This window comes from Meles meles, chromosome 13 (genome assembly GCF_922984935.1).
Source record: "Meles meles chromosome 13, mMelMel3.1 paternal haplotype, whole genome shotgun sequence".
Lineage (NCBI taxonomy): Eukaryota > Metazoa > Chordata > Mammalia > Carnivora > Mustelidae > Meles > Meles meles.
In genome coordinates this window covers 45082110-45106780 of record NC_060078.1, presented here as the reverse complement: position 1 = coordinate 45106780, position 24671 = coordinate 45082110, and the positions used below count along the sequence as shown (strand labels likewise).

Genomic DNA, 24671 nt, shown 5'->3' with positions numbered 1-24671 from the left:
CTCAGGACCCTGGGATCATGACCTGAGCCAAAGGCAGATGCTTAACCAACTGAGCCACCAGGCGCCCCTGTCAGATTAATTTTAACAGAACACAATTATGATCCTGAAATGTCTCTGTTAAAATTTTTCAGTGACTGTCAACTATTAACAAAATAAAGCCTGAACTCCTTACCATAGATAGCATTTGGAGTTCTTCACAATGAAGATCTCTTCCCACCTTGTCCCTCAAAGCCTCTCTCATATCCTGAATTCAAGCCATACAATGATTTCTCCTGTCTTTTGTACAGTAGATACATCTCCAGCTTCCCTTCCTTATGTTAGGTTCTGTGCATGCAATTTTCTCACCTCCCAAATTCCATTCAGCAATCTTTCACTCATCTTTCAAGACGCTACTCAAGTATCATTTCCTATGTGAAGCCTCCCTGACAATACTTTCTAATAGTGCTGAAGCTCTTCTAGGTGTTGCCAAACACACTTTTTCAATTTCATATGGCACTTTTCCAACTGCACTTGAATCAGCTGTTTGCATACTCACCTCTAAGCAGACTACCTTAAGAGCAAAGCAAGGAACCCATTTCACTGAACATTTTGATATCCTCAGTGCCTAACATACTGCCTGGCATAGTAGGTATTTAGTAAGTGTTTAAATTAAGGAGAAGGAAATGAATGGATCCAGGCAAAGGTTATTACTCACTTAAAGCTATATTGTTCAGAGACTTTACCACTAAGGTAGTTTGTCCTTACTTCGGCAGGCCAAAAAAGAGTCCCTGACAGTACATGCAGAATTATATTTCAGAAGATTTCAGCTGGCAATAACATGGAGAGGGAAATTGAACAAAAAGAAGCACAAAGCTGGGAGAGCCAGGCAATATTTCAGAAGAAATGTTAACAGAAAGGCCTAACCTAGGATGCTGATGGGGGGACTAGAAAAGAGAGGATGGAAACATTCACGTCACATTACAGAGGTTAAGGGATGGTACTGGATCTCTGACTGAGGGCAGGAAGGAAAAAGCGAGGAATAAGATCCAGCACTGAGACTCGAACGTGGGTGACAGAGAGAGAAAGAGGTCCAGTAACAGGTGTGGGAACCCTGGTCTGAAGCAAGCAGCTGGAAATACAGGCCTGAAAGTTAGAGAGAGGGTCACATCTGAGCTGTAAGGTTGAGAGAGATCACTTTAGAGGTGACTATTGAAATGGCATTAGGAAAAACATAAAGAAAAAGATAAAAGCTTGTGGATGTTGTTACTTAAGAGTAGCTGAAAGGAAAAGAAAGAAATTATGAAGGAGTAATTAAAGAAGTAGAACTAGAAGAACACAAGGTCACAGAAACTGAGAGAACTGCAAAAAAGGGAAAATCACAACTACTACAGTGATCAAAGAGTACTGAGCCTAATAAGAGAGAATTTAAAAATCCTAAGTATTTTTCAAAAGAGCAAAGACACCAACCAGTGGGGCAGGGTGAGAAAAAAAGAGTGCATGCTTAGGAAGCAGCAGCAGGGAGCAAAGCCAACTATCCCAGGAGGAGAAAGTACAGACTGCTTCACAGTGTATGACCTAGTCGAGATCCCTGAAGAATTCAAACCTTTTACCTGATAATCTGAGTCTGCAAATGGACTGAAAATAATGAACCTGACTTCCCCGTACATTATTGCAGTGATGTTATTGCAGTTCCTGCTTCTTTAATAAATTCAATCTCCAAAGAACTGTATTTTAAGACATTTTTATTCTTAAGTCTATGATGTGTGAAAGTTTCAAAATAATATAAATATCCATTTTTAATAAAATCCACCATTCTGAACTCTGCTTGGTCATCTTAAGAGGGAATAAATATATCTCTATATATCATCTAAAGCTTATTTTCTATAATTAGAGTGAAGGAAGTGATATCAGTAATAAATAAGTACCTTTTATTCCTGAAGAGGTTCAACATTTATAAGAGAAAAATATATTAGAACTACTTATGAATTCATAAGGAGTCATTAAAGAAACTAAAGAAGCTAAAGTAAAGTTGCAGCAATAATACATACAAAAGGACTATTTTCAATTTTTTTCTTCCTTCCAAGATTTTATTTACATTCACGTCAGTTAACATATAGTGTGGTACTGGTTTCTGGAGTAGAAACTGGCGATTCATCACTTACACACAACACCCAGTTGCTCACCCCAACACGTGCTCTTCTTCTTCATGCCTACCTCCCATTTAGCCCATCCACCCACCCACCTTTCCAGACTATTTTCAATTGTTAACAAAATGAAAATGTTCATATTATTCTAGTTATTTTCCTAAAAGTCTTTTTCTTACCTCAGAGATGTGGCTAGATAAAACTGTACTTCCAATTTTCTCCAAACTGCTTTGACCTATGCTTCCATCTCATGAATTCCAAGACAGTATTAAACTGATGCATATTTTCATAAATCTGTTAAAAAAAAAAAAAGGAACTGACTTAGACTAAAAGAAACATACAGAAGCAATACTGAACATTTGTCAGGTGTAAAATTATACATTTTCAACATAAAGCCAATGAAAATTCTAAAGTACTTTAATCTGTCACTTTACCATTTTCCCAACCTCAACCGAAAGAAGTTTCCCATTTTGCATATTTTCAACTTCACAAATGTAACAATAGCTCTGTGGAAAAAATTATTTGCATGTAAAATTTCTATATTGGCTTGAAAAAACATGAACAGCTAGAAGCAGCACTAAAATTTACAATTCTACGATATTCAAATTCCTACTTAGGCAAAAATATATTTGGCCACACACCTAATATCCCTATTTTCACTTTTTATCACAAAATCTCAGTAAGCAGTTTTAATTTCAGTTAGCCTTCTACCTAAAATATTAAGAACTGGAGGGGTCAGGAATTAATGGCACTGCATGGTCTAAACCCAGGGGGATAGGTTACAACTATGTTACAACACTGACATTTAGTTCCCCTGCTTTAAAACACAGAGTTCAAAAATCTAAAAGGAAACAATAAAAAAATTTTGATTTAAAAATGCATATTGTTTACTTAGAGATTTTAAAAATAACTTTATTGAATCTATTTTTAACTGAAACTTCAAACAGCAAAGTATTGTTTCATATTCTAAAAAGGAAAAATTTTAAGCTGTATGAACACTACCTATGTCCCACTACAAGGTCAAAATGCCTTTGTCTTCAAGTCCATTTAGAAGTATCATTTGTGTCACACTGAGGTTTAGTAGTCTTGGCAATAATGACTGAATTCATGTAAACTGGGGCAATCTGAAACGGTCTAGCATATCAGATAGCAGCCTTTCTTAAAGACAAGAGTCTCCACTCAGCAGACAGGCTGCCATAGGACCATGCTAAATCTTTCATGGTCCAACTAAAGACAGACTGACCCTGAAAGCAATTAGTAATGCTTTGTCTGCACTTAGGAGCCTTAAATAGTCTTCTCAATGCCCGTTACCCACAACTTAACTGGTCTGTAACATTTTTCAGGGTACTCACAGGACTATAAAACTCTTAGACCATCACTCAGAGAAATGAGGGCAGGAATGGAGATACGGTGTTTAGTGATTTTTTCCCTGAGACGTTCACAGTCTTAAAACATTTCCCTTTTATAATAAAAAAAATAAATGTACTGTGTTTTCATGTTAGAAATGACAAATATCGGGGCGCCTGGGTGGCTCAGTGGGTTAAAGCCTCTGCCTTCGGCTCAGGTCATGATCCCAGGGTCCTGGGATCGAGCCCCGCATCGGGCTCTCTGCTCCACAGGGAGCCTGCTTCCTCCTCTCTCTGCCTGCCTCTCTGCCTACTTGTAATCTCTGTCAAATAAAAAAATAAAATTAAAAAAAAAAAAAAAAAAGAAATGCCAAATATCTTCCTCCAAAGCCACTCTTTGCCAACAATACTATTCTTCCCAAACAGTACATGTGAAGAAAAGAGGGAAGGCAATCACTATATTAAACAAAGTTCAGATTAACCCATCCTCATAAAGGTTAAAGCAATCCATCAAAACACCGTGTTTAAAAATATATGGCCCGGGGCACCTGGGTGGCTCAGTCATTGAGCCTCTGCCTTCGGTTCTGGTCATGATCCTGGAGTCCTATAATCGAGCCCCACATAGGGTTCCCTTCATGGCAGGGAAGCCTGCATCTCCCTCTCCCACTCCCCCTGCTTGTGTTCCCTCTCTCACTGTGTCTCCCTCTGTCAAATAAATCAATCAATCCCTCTCTCTCTCTTATATATATATATATATATATATATATATATATGCACACACACATACATGACCCAATTGTAATTCTGCCATTTATTTCTAATGGATCAGATAAAATTAACATGTAAACCATCTAACCATTGTTTACCATGGACTACTTATTACAACACTATGAACTTGTATTAACAACCACAAAGATCTAGTCAAAACCGAACACTAAACAAGTATAATAATATTTTTATCAAAGATTTTGTGCCTAGAACTTTCAAGCTCATTAGTTCTAGAAAACACATTAAGGAAAAGATAATTCTTTTAATAATACATCAGGTCTTCTTAACAACAGAGTAAGTGAAAAAAATCAAACCTTTCTAGATAAATTCTAGTATTTTATAATTGAGCTAACATCAGAATTTCCTCAAAGTTCATAAATATTTGTAAACAAACATGAAAAGTGCATTTTAATCCCACATTATCTTCACAAAATATCTATTTGCCATCAAAATGTACGATCTTTCTTTTGGTTTTCAAAATTACTGAAGTTATTATTTAAAACACCAAGGTACTTAAAAGCTCATTAACCATATAGAACCCATCAGTGACAAACATCAACTGTGGATATTTCAGTTATCTCTCACCCTGAGGTGCTGGAATACCCCCGTTCACTTCTGTATTAGTAAGATTTGCTTTATAGAAAAGAACAATGTACATGATTTGATAAATATGCTAGTCTAAGACAAAACTCAAGATTACTTTTGAGTTTGTTCCAGATGTCAAAAAGTAGTCATTTCCTAGTAGTCACAAACTCAGCAATACTGACTGCATACTTTTTCTTTCCACCACTCCAAATACTCTCCTTAACTGCATTTCTCCTCCCTAAGCACACACAAGAAGTACCACAAATATCATACAAGTACTGCTGTTAACACTATCACTGCATTCATATAATGCTTTTAAAAAATCAGAACCAAACTACAGAATATTTGACAAAACATCCCAGCTGGGCTCTTAAACTAAAGGCATTACTGTTAAAACTTTTGATACATTAAACTGGAAAATTCAAACATCATGCTTCAGAAAACGATAACACAGTTTTAGCTGTAAGTAATTCAAGTGAACAATGTAATTTAGGTTTATCATGCACTTCTATAATAAAGCAGGTTACCAGAGAACACAGAAAGGGAGGGTCAACTTATGGACCAGTTATGTTCTAAAAGATCACTTATAAACTGAATGTAAGCTTGATTTTGAAACTTAAGATGCCTTTCTCATAAAACCAAAGACATAAACGATAATATTAAACCTGTAATACAAATGAACTACAGTACATAATTCTATCACAGCACTCTGATGCTTACACATATTTCCATACCAAACTCTAAATTTTTATTCACTGTTGTAATCCCAGAATCTAGCACAGCTGATGACACAGTAGGATTTCAACAAATACTGGTGATCTGAAGTACTGAACAGCAACAACTCAATGATATAAGAAACTGGCTTGTCTAGAAAATTTACCTATCTTAATTATGTCAGACAACCAAAAGACAAGGGGGAAAATCTTCTTCCAAAAGAGATAGGTGAAAAAGATTCTTAACACCAGGGTGATAAGACACTGATCTAAGCCAATTGTGGCAATTTCCATTGTTCCTGCTAATCAGTTTTGCTATAAGCATCAGATGCAATTCCAGCCAGTAAGACAAGAGACTAAATTTACTAGGAAACTAAGCACTGGGAAAAGTGTTTCTGGGGAAGGTTTTATGCCTAATTTAAAAAAAAAAAAAATGACATCTAGGTGAAAACATCCTCCCCATCACCTTTTCCCCCAGGGAACTCTGGGTTTGGATGTGTCAAGTAGCATGATGGCAGCCATCAGAACGATGAGAAGGTGACAGCCCTAGGAGGACAACCCAACAGATTTAGAATGGTTGCATTAAGACAGAAAGAATCTGGGTCTTTGGTGCTGTTGTTATGCTTGAATAAATCCTAAAATGATTCATTACATTGGATATTTTTATTACATTAAATCCTTTTATTGTTTAACCAGTTTTCAATAACCAAAAGTAACCCAGTAAATACTGTGATTCAGAAACCAATATACCATTTGCTTCCATGAATTCAACTGTTATACAATAAAATAATAACTCACCTAAATTTGTATCACAATCCAGATGCTTCTTTTGAACTAGATACATATTTTCGAAGTACTAAATATTAGAAGAAATCAATCAATCAACATACCCAAATCAAACAATCAAAAATGGAATTCCAGAGAGACATAAAATAGATTAATGGTTGTTTGGGACTGGGGGTGGAGGGTGGGAATGGAGAAAGACACCAAAATGATGATCCACAAAAGAAAAAAAGGGGGCAAATTAGAATTCATCAAAATTAAAAATATTCTTCTGCAGGGGCACCTGGGTGGCTCAGTGGGTTAAGCCGCTGCCTTCAGCTCAGGTCATGATCTCAGGGTCCTGGGATCGAGCCCCATATCAGGCTCTCTGCTCAGCGGGGAGCCTGCTTCCTCTTCTCTCTCTGCCTGCTTCTCTGCTTACTCGTGATCTCTGTCAAATAAATAAATAAATCTTTAAAAAAAAAAATCCTTCTGCAAAAGGCCCTGTTAAAAAGATGGAAAGACAAGATACAGGATGGGAAACAATGTTTGCAGCCATACATGTGACAAAGGACCAACTAGAATATACCAAATCTCAAAATTCAAAGTTAAAAAAAAAATCACCAAGAAATGGGCAAAAGAATATGAAAAGAGATTTCACTGAAGAAGATATCTGGATGGCAAATCAGTATATGAAAAGCTTAACAACACTAGCCATCAGGGAAATGCAAATTAAGACCCCACTGAGATACCACTACACACCTACTGAAACAACTAAAAAAACAGTGACAATACTGGCAATATGAAGAAAGTGCAGCTTACAGACATTGTTGTGAGAACGTAAAATGGCACAGCCACCTTGGAAAATAGTTTGGAAGTTTCTTTAAAAATGAAATACACACTGACATGTAACCAAACACTCTTGGGGTTGCAAAGAAATAAACATGAATATTAGCAGCAGTTTTATTGTTAATCGCCAAAAACTGGAGAAAACAAAACGTCCTTCAAAAGGTGAATGGTTAAACAAACTGTGGTGCACCCACACAACAAAATTCTACTCAGCAATAAAAAGGGATAAATTAGTGACACACAAAACAACTTGGGTGAATCTCAAAGGATTAGGCTGAGTGCAAAAAGGTCACATACTATATATATGATTCCACTTATAAAACACTCTCAAAATGACAAAAATCATACAGATGGGGGGGACCCTCATGGCTGCCATGGTGGGGGACATGCGTATGTGCAGCACAAGGGAGACCTTTGTGGTGACAGGATCTATGTCTTGATGCTGAGGTGGTTACACACATCTAAATATATGTTTAAATCACACAGTGCTATACATATAAAATGAACCAATGTCAGTTTCTGTTTGGACACTATATCATGTAGCATTAAGTAACCACTTGAGGAAGGTGAAGGGTATAAGGGACCTCTCCTTACTATTTTTGCAATTTCCTATGACTCTATAATGACTTTTAAGTAATTAAAAAATTTTTAAACCCTATTTCCTAAAAATGTTTTACCTCTGCTTTAAATTCGATTTTGAATAATAAAGCAACGGTTCAGACTACTCAAGATACATTCTTTTTTTTTTTTTTTTAAAGATTTTATTTATTTATTTGACAGAGAGAGATCACAAGCAGACAGAGAGGCAGGCAGAGAGAGAGAGAGGGAAGCAGGCTCGCTGCCGAGCAGAGAGTCCGATGCGGGACTCGATCCCAGGACCCTGAGATCATGACCTGAGCCGAAGGCAGCGGCTTAACCCACTGAGCCACCCAGGCGCCCAAGATACATTCTTTCTTTCAAATCAGCTAGGGAACTTCAATTCTGCAGTGGTTTCTAGTATCCTAAGGAAATGAAGAGCCTCCATAACAGAGGTCTAAAGAAACCAAAAGTTCCTAGACCATATTCCAGGTCTTCAGTTCTCTGTATCCCTCACCCTCTGGGTCTGGGAAGTAGTGACTACTATGACATGAGTGTCATCTGTTCTGAGAGTAACAAGCACAGCAAGTCTGACACAGCCACCTGCATCAGTATGAACCCCCAAATAGTCACCTATCCATATATTCTTTTCAATTTATCTTTCCTGACAAAGAAGTATGAAAACTACTTCTTTACCATTTTAATTTTCTCTACAACTTATTAGACAATTTACCCAGTAATCACAGACATTTAAATTACTCATTTCCACTTTTCAAGTAAACCTAATTCAGTCAGTGGAGAAATATGTATCACCATTCATTTCCTGTAAAATGATAAAAAAAATTATCAATAGATAATATTATCTATTATCTGTTGATCTATTGATTGATTAATAAATTTATTTTATTAGCTGATAGGTAAAGTACCCTGGGGCAAGTTCCTCTGGATAGTTTCACTATGTTACATAAAGAAGAAAATTTCTACTCTCAGGAATTATCAGGAATTGATTTTATTTATTTATTTATTTTGCATGGAGCCCTCTATGAGGCTGAACGCACGGCCCTGAGATCAAGACCTGAGCTGAGATCAAGAGTCCACCCCTAACTGCCTGAGCCACCCAGCCATTCCAGGAATTGATGTTAGATTGCTAAAGGTTCACCAATTTTTCTAAAAACATGCATTGTTTCTACTTCTCAGTGAAGTGTAAATACTATTTAGAATTAACATTATGAACACCAATTACAGAGTTACGCTGCAATACAGTGAAATCATCAGGGACTAATTAATACATGGTGCTATTTGTCCCATTTCTAAATGGTCCCAGAAGAGTGCTGGATTTATTTATTTGTGCACTTGCTTGCTTGTTTTAAATTTCAGCTTGCATCCCTATTTTTAAGTTTCTTCCTCTACTAACAGCTATCTAAAATGCACATTTGCTAACATAGTAACAGCCCCCTCTATCCACTTCCTTTCTCTTTTCTTTTATTTTTTTTTTAAGATTTATTTATTTATTTGACAGAGATAGAGAACAAAAGCAGGGGTAGCGGCAGAGGGAAAGGGAGAAGCAGGCTCCCCACAAAGCAGGGACCCCAATATGGGGCTTGATCCCGGGACCCTGAGATCATGACCTGAGCCAAAGGCAGATGCTTAACTGACTGAGCCACCTAGGCTCCCCATCTGCTTTTCATTTAGATTATTCCTGAGAATCAGAAAACTAGTTTAATGCTGCTCTGTGTTTCAGGGTCTACAGAAATAAAAAGGCAGCACAGGACAGCCTGAAACTGAAGGTATAAAAACTGAACACATCTTCCATTACGATCCAGTCATTTTTATGATGTGATTATATATTTTTTAATGTTGTGATATTTTTAAAGGACCACTTCAAGAAGAAGGGAAAGATACGACACCTCAATTAGTCAACTCAGGAAAAAACAGAGATGGGAGGAGCTAAGAACTGTAAACACCTCAACATTTCTAACAAGATCCTCTCTCAAAACTGTTCCTCTTGCATTCCTTACCTGGCTCAACGTACGGCTGGTTACCAAAAAAATCTTTTTTGCCACCACGTAGTAAAGGTGACAATGTACATACCCAAAGACCCAAAAATTCTAGCTCTGGGTATATAACCCAGGGCACCTTTCGCATATATCTACCAAGAAGCAAGCACAAGAAGATTCACAGCAGCATTTTCTTAATAGCAAAAAAACAGAGGAAACCCAAGTGTCCAACAATAGTAAAATGCATAAAATGTAGTATATTCATATAATGGAACCACCACATAGTAGTGAAAAGGGATGTACCTCAGGTAAGTATGTTAACAATAATGAAATCTCAAAATCATAATGTTGAACAAAAAAGAAACAAGTCCAAGAAGAATATACATAAACAGTGTGATTCCATGCATATAAAACTCAAAAATAGCAAATATTTTTTTAAAAGTATATTAAAGGAAAAATACAAAAGTGGGAAAATGTAAGGAAAAGTAATGGAGTAACACCAAACTTAGGATGATGATTTCTTCTGGGAAGAGACAAGCTATCGTCCTGAAGCCCGGAGAGGTTCAAAGGATTCCATTACATTTCTTGGGACAGGACGCTGGGGCAGATGCACTCATTCATTATTATTACTCTAAAATGCACATCTATGTTATATATACCCTTGTATATAGAATAGATTTTAGAGTGAAAATTTTATTTTAATCTAAAGTAAATACGCTTAACTGCTAATATTTTGTAAATCTGGTATTAGGTATATATGTATCGCACCACTTCCTATATTTTTGGAATTATCCTAACTTTTTTTTTGAAATTATGAGTGAAGAGCTATGAAATTTTATTTTGAAATTTAAGGACAAAACATCACAAATCTTTAGTAGTAATAAATCAAAGCATTATAAATTATGTTTATAATTTATAATTAAAATTATAATAAATCAAAGCATTATTATAAAATGAAAAAAAAGTGAAAAAATTTATTTCCCCTCCTGATATAATCTGATAGAAAATACACAATGCTATCAACATAGCATTCATTCCAAAAAATTTTAACTTTAATCTAGTCATGAAATACAAAAATACAAGCAGCAAATTGAGGGGTATGCTTTTTTTTTTAAAAAGGTAAGATTTCATAAAAGATCATTGTAAGGGGGGATGGGAGGAAGGATGAGGGGCAGTGGAAATAGTGAGTTATTCGTAATTAAAGGAAACTAAAGAAATATGACAACCAAATGCAAAATATATCCCTCAACTGGTTCCTGGATCAAAAATCAAAATAGGGGCACCTGGCTGGCTCACTTGGTGGAACATGCAACTTTTGATCTCAGGGCTGTGAATTTAAGCCCCATGTTGGCTGTGCATCTACTTAAAAATAAATAAATAAATAAATAAAAATAGCTATAGAGAACACTTTTGGAAAGAAAACAGAGAAAATTTAAGTAAGGGTAGTACATTACATAATAGTATATTGGTATTAAATCTCTTATGATAATGTAGCTCTTAAGAAAGGACAATCATGTTCTTAGGACACACTTGCTAAAATAGTTAGGGGTGAAGTATCAAGATGTTTGCAGATTACTTTCAAATGGTGAGAAAAAAGGTGTATGTGGGTTTTTTTAAAAAAGATTTTATTAATTTATCTGACAGAAAGAGAAAAAGAGAACACAAACAAGAAGAGTGGGAGAGGGAGAAGTGGGCTTCCCACTGAGTAGGGAGTCCCATGCCGGGCTCGATCCCAGAACCCTGGGATCAGGGCCTGAGCTGAAGGCAGATGCCTAACGACTGAATCACCTAGGTACCCCAAACGCATACGTGTTTTTATAAGCAGAGAAAGGAAGCAGATGAAGTAAAAGGTTAATATGTAAAGCTTTTACTATCGAAATAGAAAAATTTACAGGCGAAATAGGTTTTTTACCAACTGTTCAAATTTTAATTTAACAGTCTGTAAAACAAAAAAATTGGGAAAAAATATGTACTTTATCAGTTGACCTGTAATTTCACACATACTTTTAGTAAACAATGTCAGTTTGGCAGCGGTTACTAAAATCAAATACTGACAGATCTATAAGGAAGTCCTAAAGATCTTTCCATCAACAAATTTTAAAACTTTTTCCCTAGAAATTATAAATTATGACTGCTTAACAGGATTAAAAATTACATTTTGCTTAAATGGTCAAAAATTATAGCTGTGCTTCGGAAACAGAGCATTATATTATAATCAGTCTGAAGACATATGAGCTTTAAAAAAATTGGCAAATCACTGGTATTATATGTAATTTACAAAGGTTTTGATATTGAAGTAGATATAATTATACTGATATGTTAGAACATAATATTTTCAAATATTCTATTTATTTTTACATTTTAAGATTTTATTTATTTATTTGACAGACAGAGATCACAAGTAGGCAGAGAGGCAGAAGGGGGGGGTGGAGGAGGCTCCCTGCTGAGCAGAGAGCCTGATGCGGGGCTCAATCCTAGGACCTTGCATCATGACCTGAGCTTCGCGAAGGCAGAGGCTTAACCTACTGACCACCCAGGCGCCCCTCAAATGTCCTTAAATTTAGCAAACAGAAGAATGTTTTAAAATTTCTTTCTCAAAACAGATCCTAATTTCCTAGTAATGCATACCCATATTTTTCAGGATTGCTAAAGCTAGGTAATAAGGACAGAATGAATTCCTCTAAAACACAGGTAGTTTCCCCAAAAAACTAATTATACATCATGAAAATGGGTAACAATTAACACCTTAAGGATGTACTGGTTATGTCAGACTTTAATCTGATTAATCTTATAAAATATTTGGCTTAATTATTATTTACTAAAAACAAAACTACATTCATTAAATACCCAATTGTCATTCATCCAAATGTGACCATCAATGAGACTAAACAAATGACATTCTAGAAATTACAGAAAATAAAATTATTTTTTATTAATGGCACCCACATAAAATCCACCACTTGTACAGGGATATGCAAACAAACCAAGTCCAACAGGAGTGGAAATGGACTACAGATACTTCCTCCAAAGGCTGGGTGTGGGACAGTGTTGCTACATGCCTATAGGTGGGTAAACACATAGGGTAGAAAGTTTTAGCTGGAAAGCCTGCATTTAATTTCTCATCTCTATGTAATGAGAGGCAGGTAGTTAATTACTGAACAGCACCTTCTTTTAAATTGGTGAGTCACATGCCTGAGGGAGGAGCTTATAAGCAGGATGAGCAACAACCAAGGCAATCAAGTAAGATTTCAAAAAGAAGCAACAACAGGTTTTGAAGATTTTCAGACCAACAATTAGAAGCATCTATCCCGGGCGCCTGGGTGGCTCAGTGGTTTAAGCTGCTGCCTTCGGCTCAGGTCATGATCTCAGGGTCCTGGGATCGAGTCCCGCATCGGGCTCTCTGCTCGGCAGGGAACCTGCTTCCCTCTCACTCTCTCTGCCTGCCTCTGCCTACTTGTGATCTCTCTCTGTCATAAATAAAAAAATAAAATCTTTAAAAAAAAAAAAAAAAAAGAAGCATCTATCCCAATATAATGTACATAATCCAACAGCGTGACTATGGACTAAATAAACACTTTCTGCAAAACACGTCATGTGCACTTCGGGCTATGTTTGTGAGGTTAGATGTTTAAATTGCAGAGAATAGCTCTATTATCAACAGGCAAGAGAGACTGAAAAAGAAAGGAAAAAAGATCACTTGGTAATACTCCTGAGGGCACTATAGTATATTTTAAAACATTTGAGACACAGTTCCCTTCTGGCAAGTAACATTTAATCAACTTGAGGAGTTATGCCATAAATATATTAATATACACATATTACTATATTGATATAAACATTAATATATTAATACAAGCATACATATTATATAAATATTTAAAGCTTAAACAACAGTACCAAGATGATAATACAAATATTGTCATACCACTACACATGATTATCTGAGAAGTATCAAAGACTGCTGCTTCACAGGAGAGATCACTCAGGGCCGAATTTAAATTAGCCTTCCAAAGACTGGCAGGGTTTCATAGTATGCAAGGAGGGAAGGGTGCAGGTTAAAATGGGCATTCTATCAGGGGCGCCCAGGGAAGGCGCACTGTGCCTGGCCATTGTCCCACCTGAGGCCTGGATTTTAGAGTGGTGGAGCAGGATAATCTACGTGTGGCCTCCCCCAGAGGATAAATACACAGCCACCTGAAGCTCACGTCATCTGAAGCAGACATCAATATTTATTTTAGTTCTCTTTCCAATCAAGCACTGAAGACCTCACAGTTCTTCTAAATATAGAACAGCCAAGATGTCAACATATTTGAAATCCACCTACCATTCTTCTAGAAGGAGAGGATTAAGAGAAGAATACGGGGTTAGGAGCATGGCCTCCACAGTCAGACTGAATACCAAGGTTAGAATCCTGGCTCTACCACTTTACCTGTTAAAATACTTTGACCCAAAGTTGCTTACGCTCATCTGATTCATCTGTATGAATCTGTAAAATAGGGACAATAACTGCATGTGTCTGAAAGGTGAAGATCAAAGAAGTTAATGTAGGTAGAGCACTTAGAACAGTGCCAAGTAAGTACTTGTGTGTGACATAGTGTTAGGCTACTGCCCTGACATCTGCTTCCCAACTTCAGTTTATCAAAGGTCACTGAAATTGCAAAAAGTGAAATTGTAGATTGGGGAGGACTACTGTATTTTCTCTTTCCAAATCCTCAACCAACTGGCCATGAAATAACAACAGAATAAATATAAAATACTAGATTAAAATAATAAAGTTATGGAAGGGAGTTGATAACTAAAGGGTGTGAGGTTTCACTTTGAGGGGATGAAAATGTTCTAAATGACTGTGGTGATGGTTACACATATTTGTGAATGTATTAAAAACCACTGATGTGTACATTTTAAATGGGTGAACTGCATAAGTATATTAATTTCACTGAGAGATTTTTATGTTTTACCAATAAAAATCTACCGAGAATTATGATGTGCATTTGACTATATGGATGGTCTTACAACATTCTTAATGATAACAAAACAGAATAGAAATAATCTAAGTAAAATATAATACATTCATATTTTATAGTAATGATAGCTAACTTTTATTAATTGCCAAGAATTATTTTTTACGTATTATATCATTTATTACTTACAACAACCCTAGATATTAGAAAAGAATGCTACCTTCATTTTCTAGATGAGGAAACTGAAACCCAGAGTAGTATTCTGCTCAAGGCCACACAGCTAGTGAGGACCAGGAGCCAGGATTCCAACCTGGGCAGTCTCAACACTACCAGTTTGTATGGCCACTATTCATACTGCAGAAGAGTAAGTACTTAAAAATATACTCACAATATATTAAAATAGAAAAATAAATCAGATAGCAAAAAAAAAAAAAAAGATTCAGGGGCACCTGGGTGGCTCAGTCAGTTAAGCATGTGACTTTTGGTTTTAGCTCAGGTCATGATCTCAGGGTCATGAGACAGAGCCCCACCTTGGGCTCCTTGGTCAGCACAGAGTCTGCTTGGGATTCTCTCCCTTTTCCTCTCTCTCCCTCTCCCTCTTCTGTTCACTGCACGCTTCCTCTCTAAAATAAATAAATAAATAAAAATTTTTAAAAATACAGTATGAACCTGCTTTTGTTTAATGCATTTAAAAAAAAGACAGAACAGATATAGCCCCAAATTTAATACTGGTTATCTCTGAGAGGTGGTATTACAATGGATTATTATCTCCTTTATACTTTCCTGTATTTCCCATATTTTGTACTGCAAGGCAAATTTAAGTGAAGTTCTTAAAAAAAAAAAAGATAGTGACAACTCCAAATACTGCAGAAGGGAAAAGTAATAAAATACAGAAGAAGCTGCTAAATTTGCTAAATGCTAAATTTGCTAAAGCTGTTAAATTTGCTAGATTTGTCACAAACAAATTCAATGACAATGGCAGGGAAGATGTTTTTAAAAAAAGAAGAAAGGTGCTATTCAGATACTGATGGACATTTTGAGAGGTTTGGAGGTGAAAAGAATGGTATATAGCCTTGAAGTAACAGCAGTGTCAAGGGAAGATCTTGTTGGTTTGTTTTTAATTTGAAGGGAATTTGATCAGGTTTGTAATTGAACTAGAAATAGGATGTCAAGAGAGACAAGGGGAGGAAGTTCTAAGAAGATAAAGACTTAGCCTTAGAAGAAGGGAAACACTACTTGTGAAAGAGAAGAGAGAGAAGGAAAAAACTCATAAAAAGAGATCTTTGAGATAAAGAAAGGAAATCTTACATTTGGCACCCCAAACTTCTCTAGAAAATATAAAGTGAAGTCATCTTCCAAAACTGAGACGGTGGAGATTAGGCATAGGAAGAGAAGTATGGTGTAGGGTGCAAAACGCCGGAAAGCAACTGGGTTCACTAATTTGCCAGAACTAGCAATAACGATCTAACAATCACATGACCATAAAAGAAACCACTGCAGGAAGCTGGGAAAATCCCTTCTTCCCAACAGTTAGCAGGCACATGAAGCTGCACCACTCAAACACAAGAGAATCTATGCTATGCCTGGAGATTATTCCCCTATTAGTAATTCCTAGGATAACCACCACTGTAATAGTCTATGAAGCTGATGTGCTATCACTTCTAGATGACATGAATCATCTAAAGAAGCACCAGAGCTCAAGCATTAAATTGTAAATTTGACCGTAAGAACGTAGTTTTCTAGGGAAAATCAAGTTGCAAAGATCTTTGCATATTCTTTTTTATATATGTATAAACTTTGTATAATTGAAAAGTTTTCCCTAAACAGGTAGAGCATTATGAAACATGGTATTTCTTGTACAAATACCTTTCTAAAGTAGCTTTTAAAAAATAACTAGCAATCGGGTACTGCTTATATGAGTGAAACACAGGGACACTGACTGGACAACACTGTGTGTAAGGAGGGGCTTGTTAACTAGTGGGCTTCACCGTAGTGTAACTAGGCCATCACCTGCTTGTGCAAATACGGAGACCTTCAAATGTAAGGCTCTGTTGCTCTTTTGGTCATTCAGTTTCTTAGAAAAGAGTCCTCCAGTCTCCTCTGACTGCCAGTGTTCTACAAATAGGTAAGGAAAGGGACATGGGACAGAAAGTAAGGACATATCTCATGATCCAGAAAGTAGACTTCCCATTTACAGTGTGCTCTTCTGTAGTCTCTCCAAATCTGGAGTCTCACTGGCATAGTTTCTCTAAACAATCAAACACCCAACTTCTGCTAGGATACTAAGTCCAGGAAGGTCTAGAAGAAACTGCTGGGAATAAATACAAAATCGAACAGAAAAGGTATAGCTGAGACAATGGAAAGAGAAGGCTCAAGGAGGAGTAAGGGACAGTGACAGAACTAGAATTGGCCATCTTCTCAAACATAATCAAAAGCAATTCTGTCAAGTTAAAGATGCTTTCCAATGACCCATGAGAAAGTTTCCAGATTCAAATCTCATGCACGTTATTATAAGGCTACAAAACATCCTTATACACAACTAAAGCAAACCAGAAAAGCAGCAACACAAAACTGATAATAACTATAATCTAAAAAGCTAGAAGCATTAAGTAAATTACATAAGGCATGAAAAACAACATCAGAACTAGAGAAACTCAGAAAAGTGAGAACATAACTCAAAAAAGAATTTTTAAAAATCTATTTCATATATAAAGACTAAAAACAAAGGAGCACAAGAGTAAATTAACATGATAGGTAATGTGGAAAGGAGTTTAATCCTAAAATACAAAATACAAAAATAATTTAATGAAGAAATAAAAGGATTCTAGGAAAAGTGACAAAAATTGTTCTTTTATATAAAATAGTAATCACTGAAGAAAACCCAAGAAAAAGAATTAAACACTGAAAACATTTAAAAAAAAAAACCCACTAAATACTAATTCAAGAAAACTTTCCTAAAATAAGATTTAAAACTGTATGTTGAAGGCATACAATGCATACTTCAGGATATGGACACAAAATAATACCAAGAGATATTACAGTAAAATTACAGAACTTTAAAAAGAAAAAAATATCTGAGCATCTGGGCCAAAACATCAAGTAACTTAAGAATTTTATCAACAGATTTTACAAAGAAACACTTCAACCCAGGAAAAAAAAAGACACTCAAGGAAATAAAATAAGAGCCAAGAAGTTGGGGTGCCTGGGTGGCTCAGTGGATTAAGCTGCTGCCTTCGGCTCGGGTCATGATCTCAGGGTCCTGGGATCGAGCCCTGCATCGGGCTCTCTGTTCCGTGGGGAGCCTGCTTCCTCCTCTCTCTCTGCCTGCCTCTCTGCCTACTTGTGATCTCTCTCTCTGTCAAATAAATAAATAAAAAATCTAAAAAAAAAAAAAAAAAAAAAGCGCCAAGAAGTTTACAGTCGGTAAAACTAATGTTCAAGCATAAAAAATACACCTTACCATCATGAAAAAACTCAGACAATAATGTTCTCATGAGTCTTTCCAGAGAAACCTACTAGAGAATAAGCTTCAAAGAGCCAATATGATTAGAGGAATACTGACATAAGAACTGGAGATGAGCATTAAGTAGTAACTTGTAGACTAAAAGATGATGGAAAGGAAGAAAGTTAAAGTACATAATGGTAATATGACCTGATGATATAGAGAGCATAATCATCAATAAATGAAGAGCATATTAAAAAACGTTTAGGGGCACCTGGGTGGCTCAGTGGATTGAGCCACTGCCTTCGGCTCGGGTCATGATCTCAGGGTCCTGGGATCGAGCCCCACGTCAGGCTCTCTGCTCCGCAGGGAGCCTGCTTCCTCCTCTCTCTCTGCCTGCCTCTCTGCCTAGTTGTGATTTCTCTCTGTTAAATAAATAAAATATTTAAAAAAAAACAAAAACAAAAAAAAAAAACGTTTATTCTTTTCAGTAATATTGGTAACAGATATATTAGTTTTGCTATTGTGAAACTGTCAGATATATTATGTGATAAAATAAATGAGTAATTATGGAATAGTCTATCACCCCTATATCCTTGAAAACCATGATTCCCAATCTTTATTTCCTAGTACTATTCACTGGACCTAGAAACAAAGACCAAACAGTAGCCATGAGCATCCAAAGAGTCCAGATTATAGTTTTGAAATACTACTGCCCAGTGAAAGAAACCAGACTTCATGGAAACAGTTCATGGTTGAGACAGTAAGTTTTCAAGATGTTCTTGGAATATCCAGTTTTATAAGGCAATTAAAAAAAAAAAAAAACAAATCAGGCGCCTGGGTAGCTCAGTGGTTTAAGCCGCTGCCTTCGGCTCAGGTCATGATCTCAGGGTCCTGGGATCGAGTCCCGCATCGGGCTCTCTGCTCTGCAGGGAGCCTGCTTCCCTCTCACTCTCTCTGCCTGCCTCTCTGCCTACTTGTGATCTCTCTCTGTCAAATAAATAAATAAAATCTTAAAAAAAAAAAAAAAACAAATCAACAACTGTTTGAGTGATGTCAAAAAGACTCAGGAGCCAATCTGAAGAGACTCCTCTTGGCCAAAGATGGGGTAGTCTGAGCTTTAGCAAGTGTAAGAATTGCAACAGACCGAATCCCATTGAATGTGTTTAAATCCATGGTGAAGGAGAAGAAAAGAGAAGAAGGAAGAAGGAGGAGGAGAAAGTGGAGGAGGCAGAGAGAGAGAAGAGAAGAGAAGAGAAATCAATCACCTTCAGAGAAGATAGGGAGCCATTTCAATATTTTAAAAACTATTATGAGGGATCCAGTCATAAGGGGACCACCACACTTTATGAGTTTAAACTTCAGGAGCTCTACCAGGCCATCACAGTGAGTATCAGAGAAAAATCCCCTTGTGATTCTGCCAAAAAGAGGGGGAAAGGTACCATTCTGAAATACATCAGAGTATTATTCTTTTTTTTTTCTTAAGAGGCTGCACACCCTACTTGGGGTTTGAACTCATGATCCAGAGATTAAGAGTCAAATGTTCCACTGACTGAGCCAGCCAGGTACCCTAGGAGGACTCTGTTGTTCTTAAGGCCTGCCTTTTCAAGAAAAACTATTTTAACAGAACCTAAGTTATGGAGGTTCTTTCAAAGCCTAACAAGCCTAGGTTAAGGAAAATTCCCAACTCTAACCCAGGCTAACCTTCCATGTGGAGAGGGAGAAAACAACTAAGAAGCACTTATTAAATTCACAATTCAGAGATACAGGCTCTCTAAAAAAATGAGACCTCATCATAAGACTATATAGATTCCCCCCAGTACCTTAATACCACCTTAATAAAGATCTATTTACAGCAGTTTCTTTTACCCAGTACTTCATGTATAGTCAGCAAGAAAAAATTACAAGGCATACTAAAAGGCAAAAACCAGCTTGAAGAGACAGAGCAAAGCCATCAAAACCAGACTCTGATATGGCAGAGATAACAGAATTATCAGATTGGGAATTTAAAGCAACTACAATTAATGTGCTATAGACTCTGATGGGCAAAGTAGCCAGGATGCAAGAACAGATACATTATAAAGCCAGAGAGATGGATATTCTAAGAAAGAAGCAAAATGAAATGTGTAACAAAAATTGAAGAGTGTCTTTGATGGGCTTATTAGTAAAGTAATGACTAAGGAAAAAAATCTCTGACCTTGAGGATGTATCACAGTAATAATCTCCAAAAGTGAAAAGCAAACCAAAAAAGACTGAAGAAGATTTTTATTTTTATTTTTTTAAGATTTCACTGATTTATTTATTTGAGAGAGTGAGTGAGAAGGAGAGGGAGGGAGAATCTGAAGCAGACTCTGCACTGAGCACAGACCCAATGCAGAGTTTAATCCTACAACCTTGAGATCATGATCTGAGCTGAAACCAAGAGTTGGATATTCAACCAACTGAGTCACCCAGGTACCCCTGAAAAAGATTTTTTAAAATGACAGAATATCAAAGAACTGTGGACAACTACAAAAAGTATGTAACACACAGGAATATAAAAAAGATGAAAAAAAGGAACAAAAAAAAATATCTGAAACACTAAAGACGGAAAATTTTTCCAAATTAATGTCAAACACCAAGCCATAGATCCAGGAAGTTCAGAGCACAGCAAGCAGGATAAGTGCCCCAAAAAACTATACCTAGATAGCTAAAAACAAAGATAAAGAAAGAAAAACCTGAAAGAAGACATAGGGAAAAAAACCCCACCTTATCCATTTAGGAGCAAAATTATATCCAATTTCTCAGAAACCATGCAAGAAGAGAACAGAATGAAACATTTATTTTTTAAAAAAATATTTTGTGTATTCATTTATGAGAGAGAGAATATGTGCACATGCACCTTCAGGGGGTGAGGGCAGAAGGAAAGGAAGAAAGTCTTAAACAGACTCCAAAGTGAGTGTAGAGCTCCAGAGAGGGCTCAATCTCACAACCCTAAGATTATGACCTGAGCTGAAACCAGGAGTCGTTGTTTAAGTGACTACACCACCCAGGTGTCCCGGAATGAAACATTTAAAATGTCAAAACAGAAAAACCACTGGAGCACCTGGGTAGCTCACTCAGTTAAGCATCTGAATCTTGATAATCAGCTTCGGTCTTGATCTCAGGGTCCTGAGTTTAAGACCTGCACTGGGATCCATGCGGGGCATGGAGTCTACTTAAGACAAACAAACAAACAAACCACCAACCTTGAATTCCACAGCCTGTGAATTATTCTTCACAAGTGAAAGAGAAATGGAGATTTTACCAGATGTACAAAAGTGAGGCAATCTGTTGTCAGCAGACCTCCCTTGCAGATAATGTTAAAAAGAACTTCTTTAGAGAGAAGGAAAATGTTACAGTTCCAAAACCCAGAAAGCAAGACTACTGGAGAAGGAATAAGTGAAGGTAAAATTTAAAACTTCTCTTATTCTTAATTGATCTAACAGATAACAAGTTATTCAAAATAATAGTGACAACACATTCAATTATGTATGCTCACATATATATGCATATATATGTGTATATGCTATACAAAAATGAAATGAACAAAAGCAATGACACAGAAGACAGAGGGAAGAATTTGGATTATATTTTGCTATTGGAAGGTACCAGCACTATCTGTAAAAGAGAACAATGTTATTTGAAATAGTCTTGGATTAACTGGAAATGCACATTAAAAACTCCAGCGAAACCACTAAAAAAAAGTTAAAACAAAAAAGTATAACAGATACAGTAAGAAAGGAGAGAAAATGAAATAATAAGTGCTCAAATTAAAACCACAAAGAAAAACCCAAGTATGAGACCTGAAACCATAAAATTCTTAAAAGAAAACATAGGAAGTAATCTCTTGGACATTGGTCTTAGCAACATATTTATGGATATGCCTCCTCAGGTAAGGAAAACAAAAGCAAAAATAAAGTACTGCAACTAAACTAAAATAAAAAGCCTTTATACAAAGCAAAGGAAACAATCAACAAAACAAAAAGCCATCCCTACTGAATGGGAGAAGATATTTGCAAATGATATATCCAATAAGGGGTTAAGATTCAAAATATATAAAGTAGTTACACAAGTTAACAACGAAAGATAATCCAATTAAGAAATGGGCAAATCTCATACCAGCGAGAATGGCTATTATCAAAATCACAAGAAATAACAAGTGTTGGCAAATAAGTAGAGAAAAGAGAACCCTCGTGCACACCTGGTGGCACTATATATTGGTGCACCAGTGTAGAAAACAGTATAGACAGTCCTCAAAAAATTAAAAAGAGAAATACCATATGCCCTAGTAATTCCACTACTGGGTATCTACCCCAAAATGATGAACACACTAATTTGAAAGACATATGCAACCTTATGTTTACTGTAGCATTATTTAAACAGCCAAGGTATGGAAGGAAGTCAAGTGTCCATCAAGAGATGAATGGATAAAGAAGATATATTGTATATGTATATACAATGGAATATTACTCAGCCATAAAAAATGAGGTCTTGACATTTGTGACAACATGGATGGATCTAGAGGTTATTATGCTAAATGCAATGTCAGAGAAAGACAAATACTACAGACTTTAATTATCTGTGGAATCTAAAAAAACAAAACAAACAAAAAACAGAAACAGACTCAGAAATACAGAGAACAAACTGGTGGTTGCCAGACGGCAAGGAGGTGGGGGGATGGGTAAAATAAGTGAAGGGGATTAAGAGGCACAAACCTCCAGTTATAAAATAAATAAGCCATGTAGATTAAAAGTACAGCATAGGGAATATAGTCAATAATATTGTAGTAACGTATGGTGACAGGTGGTGTTTACGCTTACCACAGGGAGCAATAAGTAATGTACAGAATTGTCAAATCAGTATGTTGTACACCTGAAACTACTATAACACTGTATCTCAACTATACTTCAATAATAAATTTTAAAAAAAGACAAAAAGTGAGACAAAAATAGGAACAAAGAATGTGGGCAATGAATAGAAAGCAGTAACAAAAATATGGTAAATGTTAATCAAATTACATAAATGTCACTTTAATATCAATAGCTAAAATACACAAAAGAGAATGTCAGAAAAAATAAAACAAGATCCAATTTTATGGTCTACAAAAAAACCATTTTTGTTAAAGACTTTATTTTAAAGAGACAGAGAATGCACATGAGCAGGGAGAGGGGAAGAGGGAGAGGATCTCAAACAGACTCCCCACTGTGCACAGAGCCCAAAGCAGGGCTCGATTTCTCTCAAGATCATGATCTGAGCCAAAATATATAGACAAATATATAGATTAGACACAGATAATTACAGATCAATATAAAGGCATATGTATACTAAAAGTAAATGATGGAGGGATGCTGGGTGGCACAGTCCATTGAGCAACCAACTCTTAGGTTTCAGCTCAGGTCTGATCTCAGGGTTGAGAGACTGAGTCCCACATTGGACTCCATGCTTAGTGTGGAGTCTGCTTGAGTTTCTCTCTCCCTCTTCCTCTGTCCCTCCCCACTGCACTCTCTCTCTTTAAAAAAAATCTTTAAAAAAACCTTAAAAAGAATCTCCTAGAAAAAATCTTTTAAAAAAATCTTTAAAGGCTTATCTTAAAAGAAAAATCTTAGAGGTGCCTGGGTGGCTCGGTGGGTTAAAGCCTCTGCCTTCAGCTCAGGTCATGATCTCAGGGTCCTGGGATTGGGCCCCACATTGGGCTCCCTGCTCAGCGGGGAGCCTGCTTCCCCTGCTGAGAGAGCTCTGCCTGCCTCTCTGCCTCTTTGTGATCTCTGTCAAATAAATAAATAAAACATTTTTCTTAGATCTTAAAAAAGAGCAAGTAAATAGATGGAAAAGATACACCACGCTAACACTAATTAAAAGAAAGTGGGACTACGGGATGCCTGGGTGGCTCAATCAGTTGAGCATCTGTCTTCAGCTAGGGTCATGATCCTGGGGTCCTGGAATCGAGTTCCACATCAGGCTCCATGCTCCGCAGGGAGCTTGCTTTACCCTCTCCCTGAAGCTCCTCCTGCTTGTGCTTTCTCTGACAAATAAATAAATAAAATCTTAAAAAAAAAAAAAAAGAAAAAAGAAAGTAGCTATATTAATTTCAGAAACATTAGACTTCAGAGCAAGGAGAGTTATCAGAGATAAAGAGGAAAATTACATAATGATAAAGGAATCAATTCTCCAAGAAAACAATTCTTAATGTGTATGCACCTAACAATGATAAACCAAAATGCATGAGACAAAAACAAAACTGATAAACAAAAACAAAATACAAACAAAAACAAAATAAATAAAAACAAAAATAAAAACTGATAGAATTGCACAGGAAAACAGATGAATCTACTATTACAGCTGGAGACCTCAATACCCCTGTATCAGAAATGGACAGATACAGTATGCAGAAAAGACAGTAAGAATATAGTTGAACTCAACAGCACAATCAATAAGCTGACTATAATTGATATTTATCAACTACTTCATCCAACAATGGCAGAATACATGATTCTCAAGCTCACATGGAACATACACCAACCTAGACCA

General features: G+C 36.4%; 1 protein-coding gene across 1 annotated transcript in view; it reads right to left on the bottom strand.

The window, feature by feature from the left end:
- LOC123955043 (translation initiation factor IF-2-like) overlaps positions 1-24671 on the bottom strand; it is a 108735-nt gene that overhangs the window by 26698 nt on the left and 57366 nt on the right. Inside the window, exon 4 of the mRNA XM_046026589.1 lies at positions 2303-2417. Within this exon, the coding sequence (XP_045882545.1) occupies positions 2372-2417 (46 nt within the window). The 3' untranslated portion in view covers positions 2303-2371. The remainder of the gene's footprint in view (positions 1-2302; positions 2418-24671) is intronic.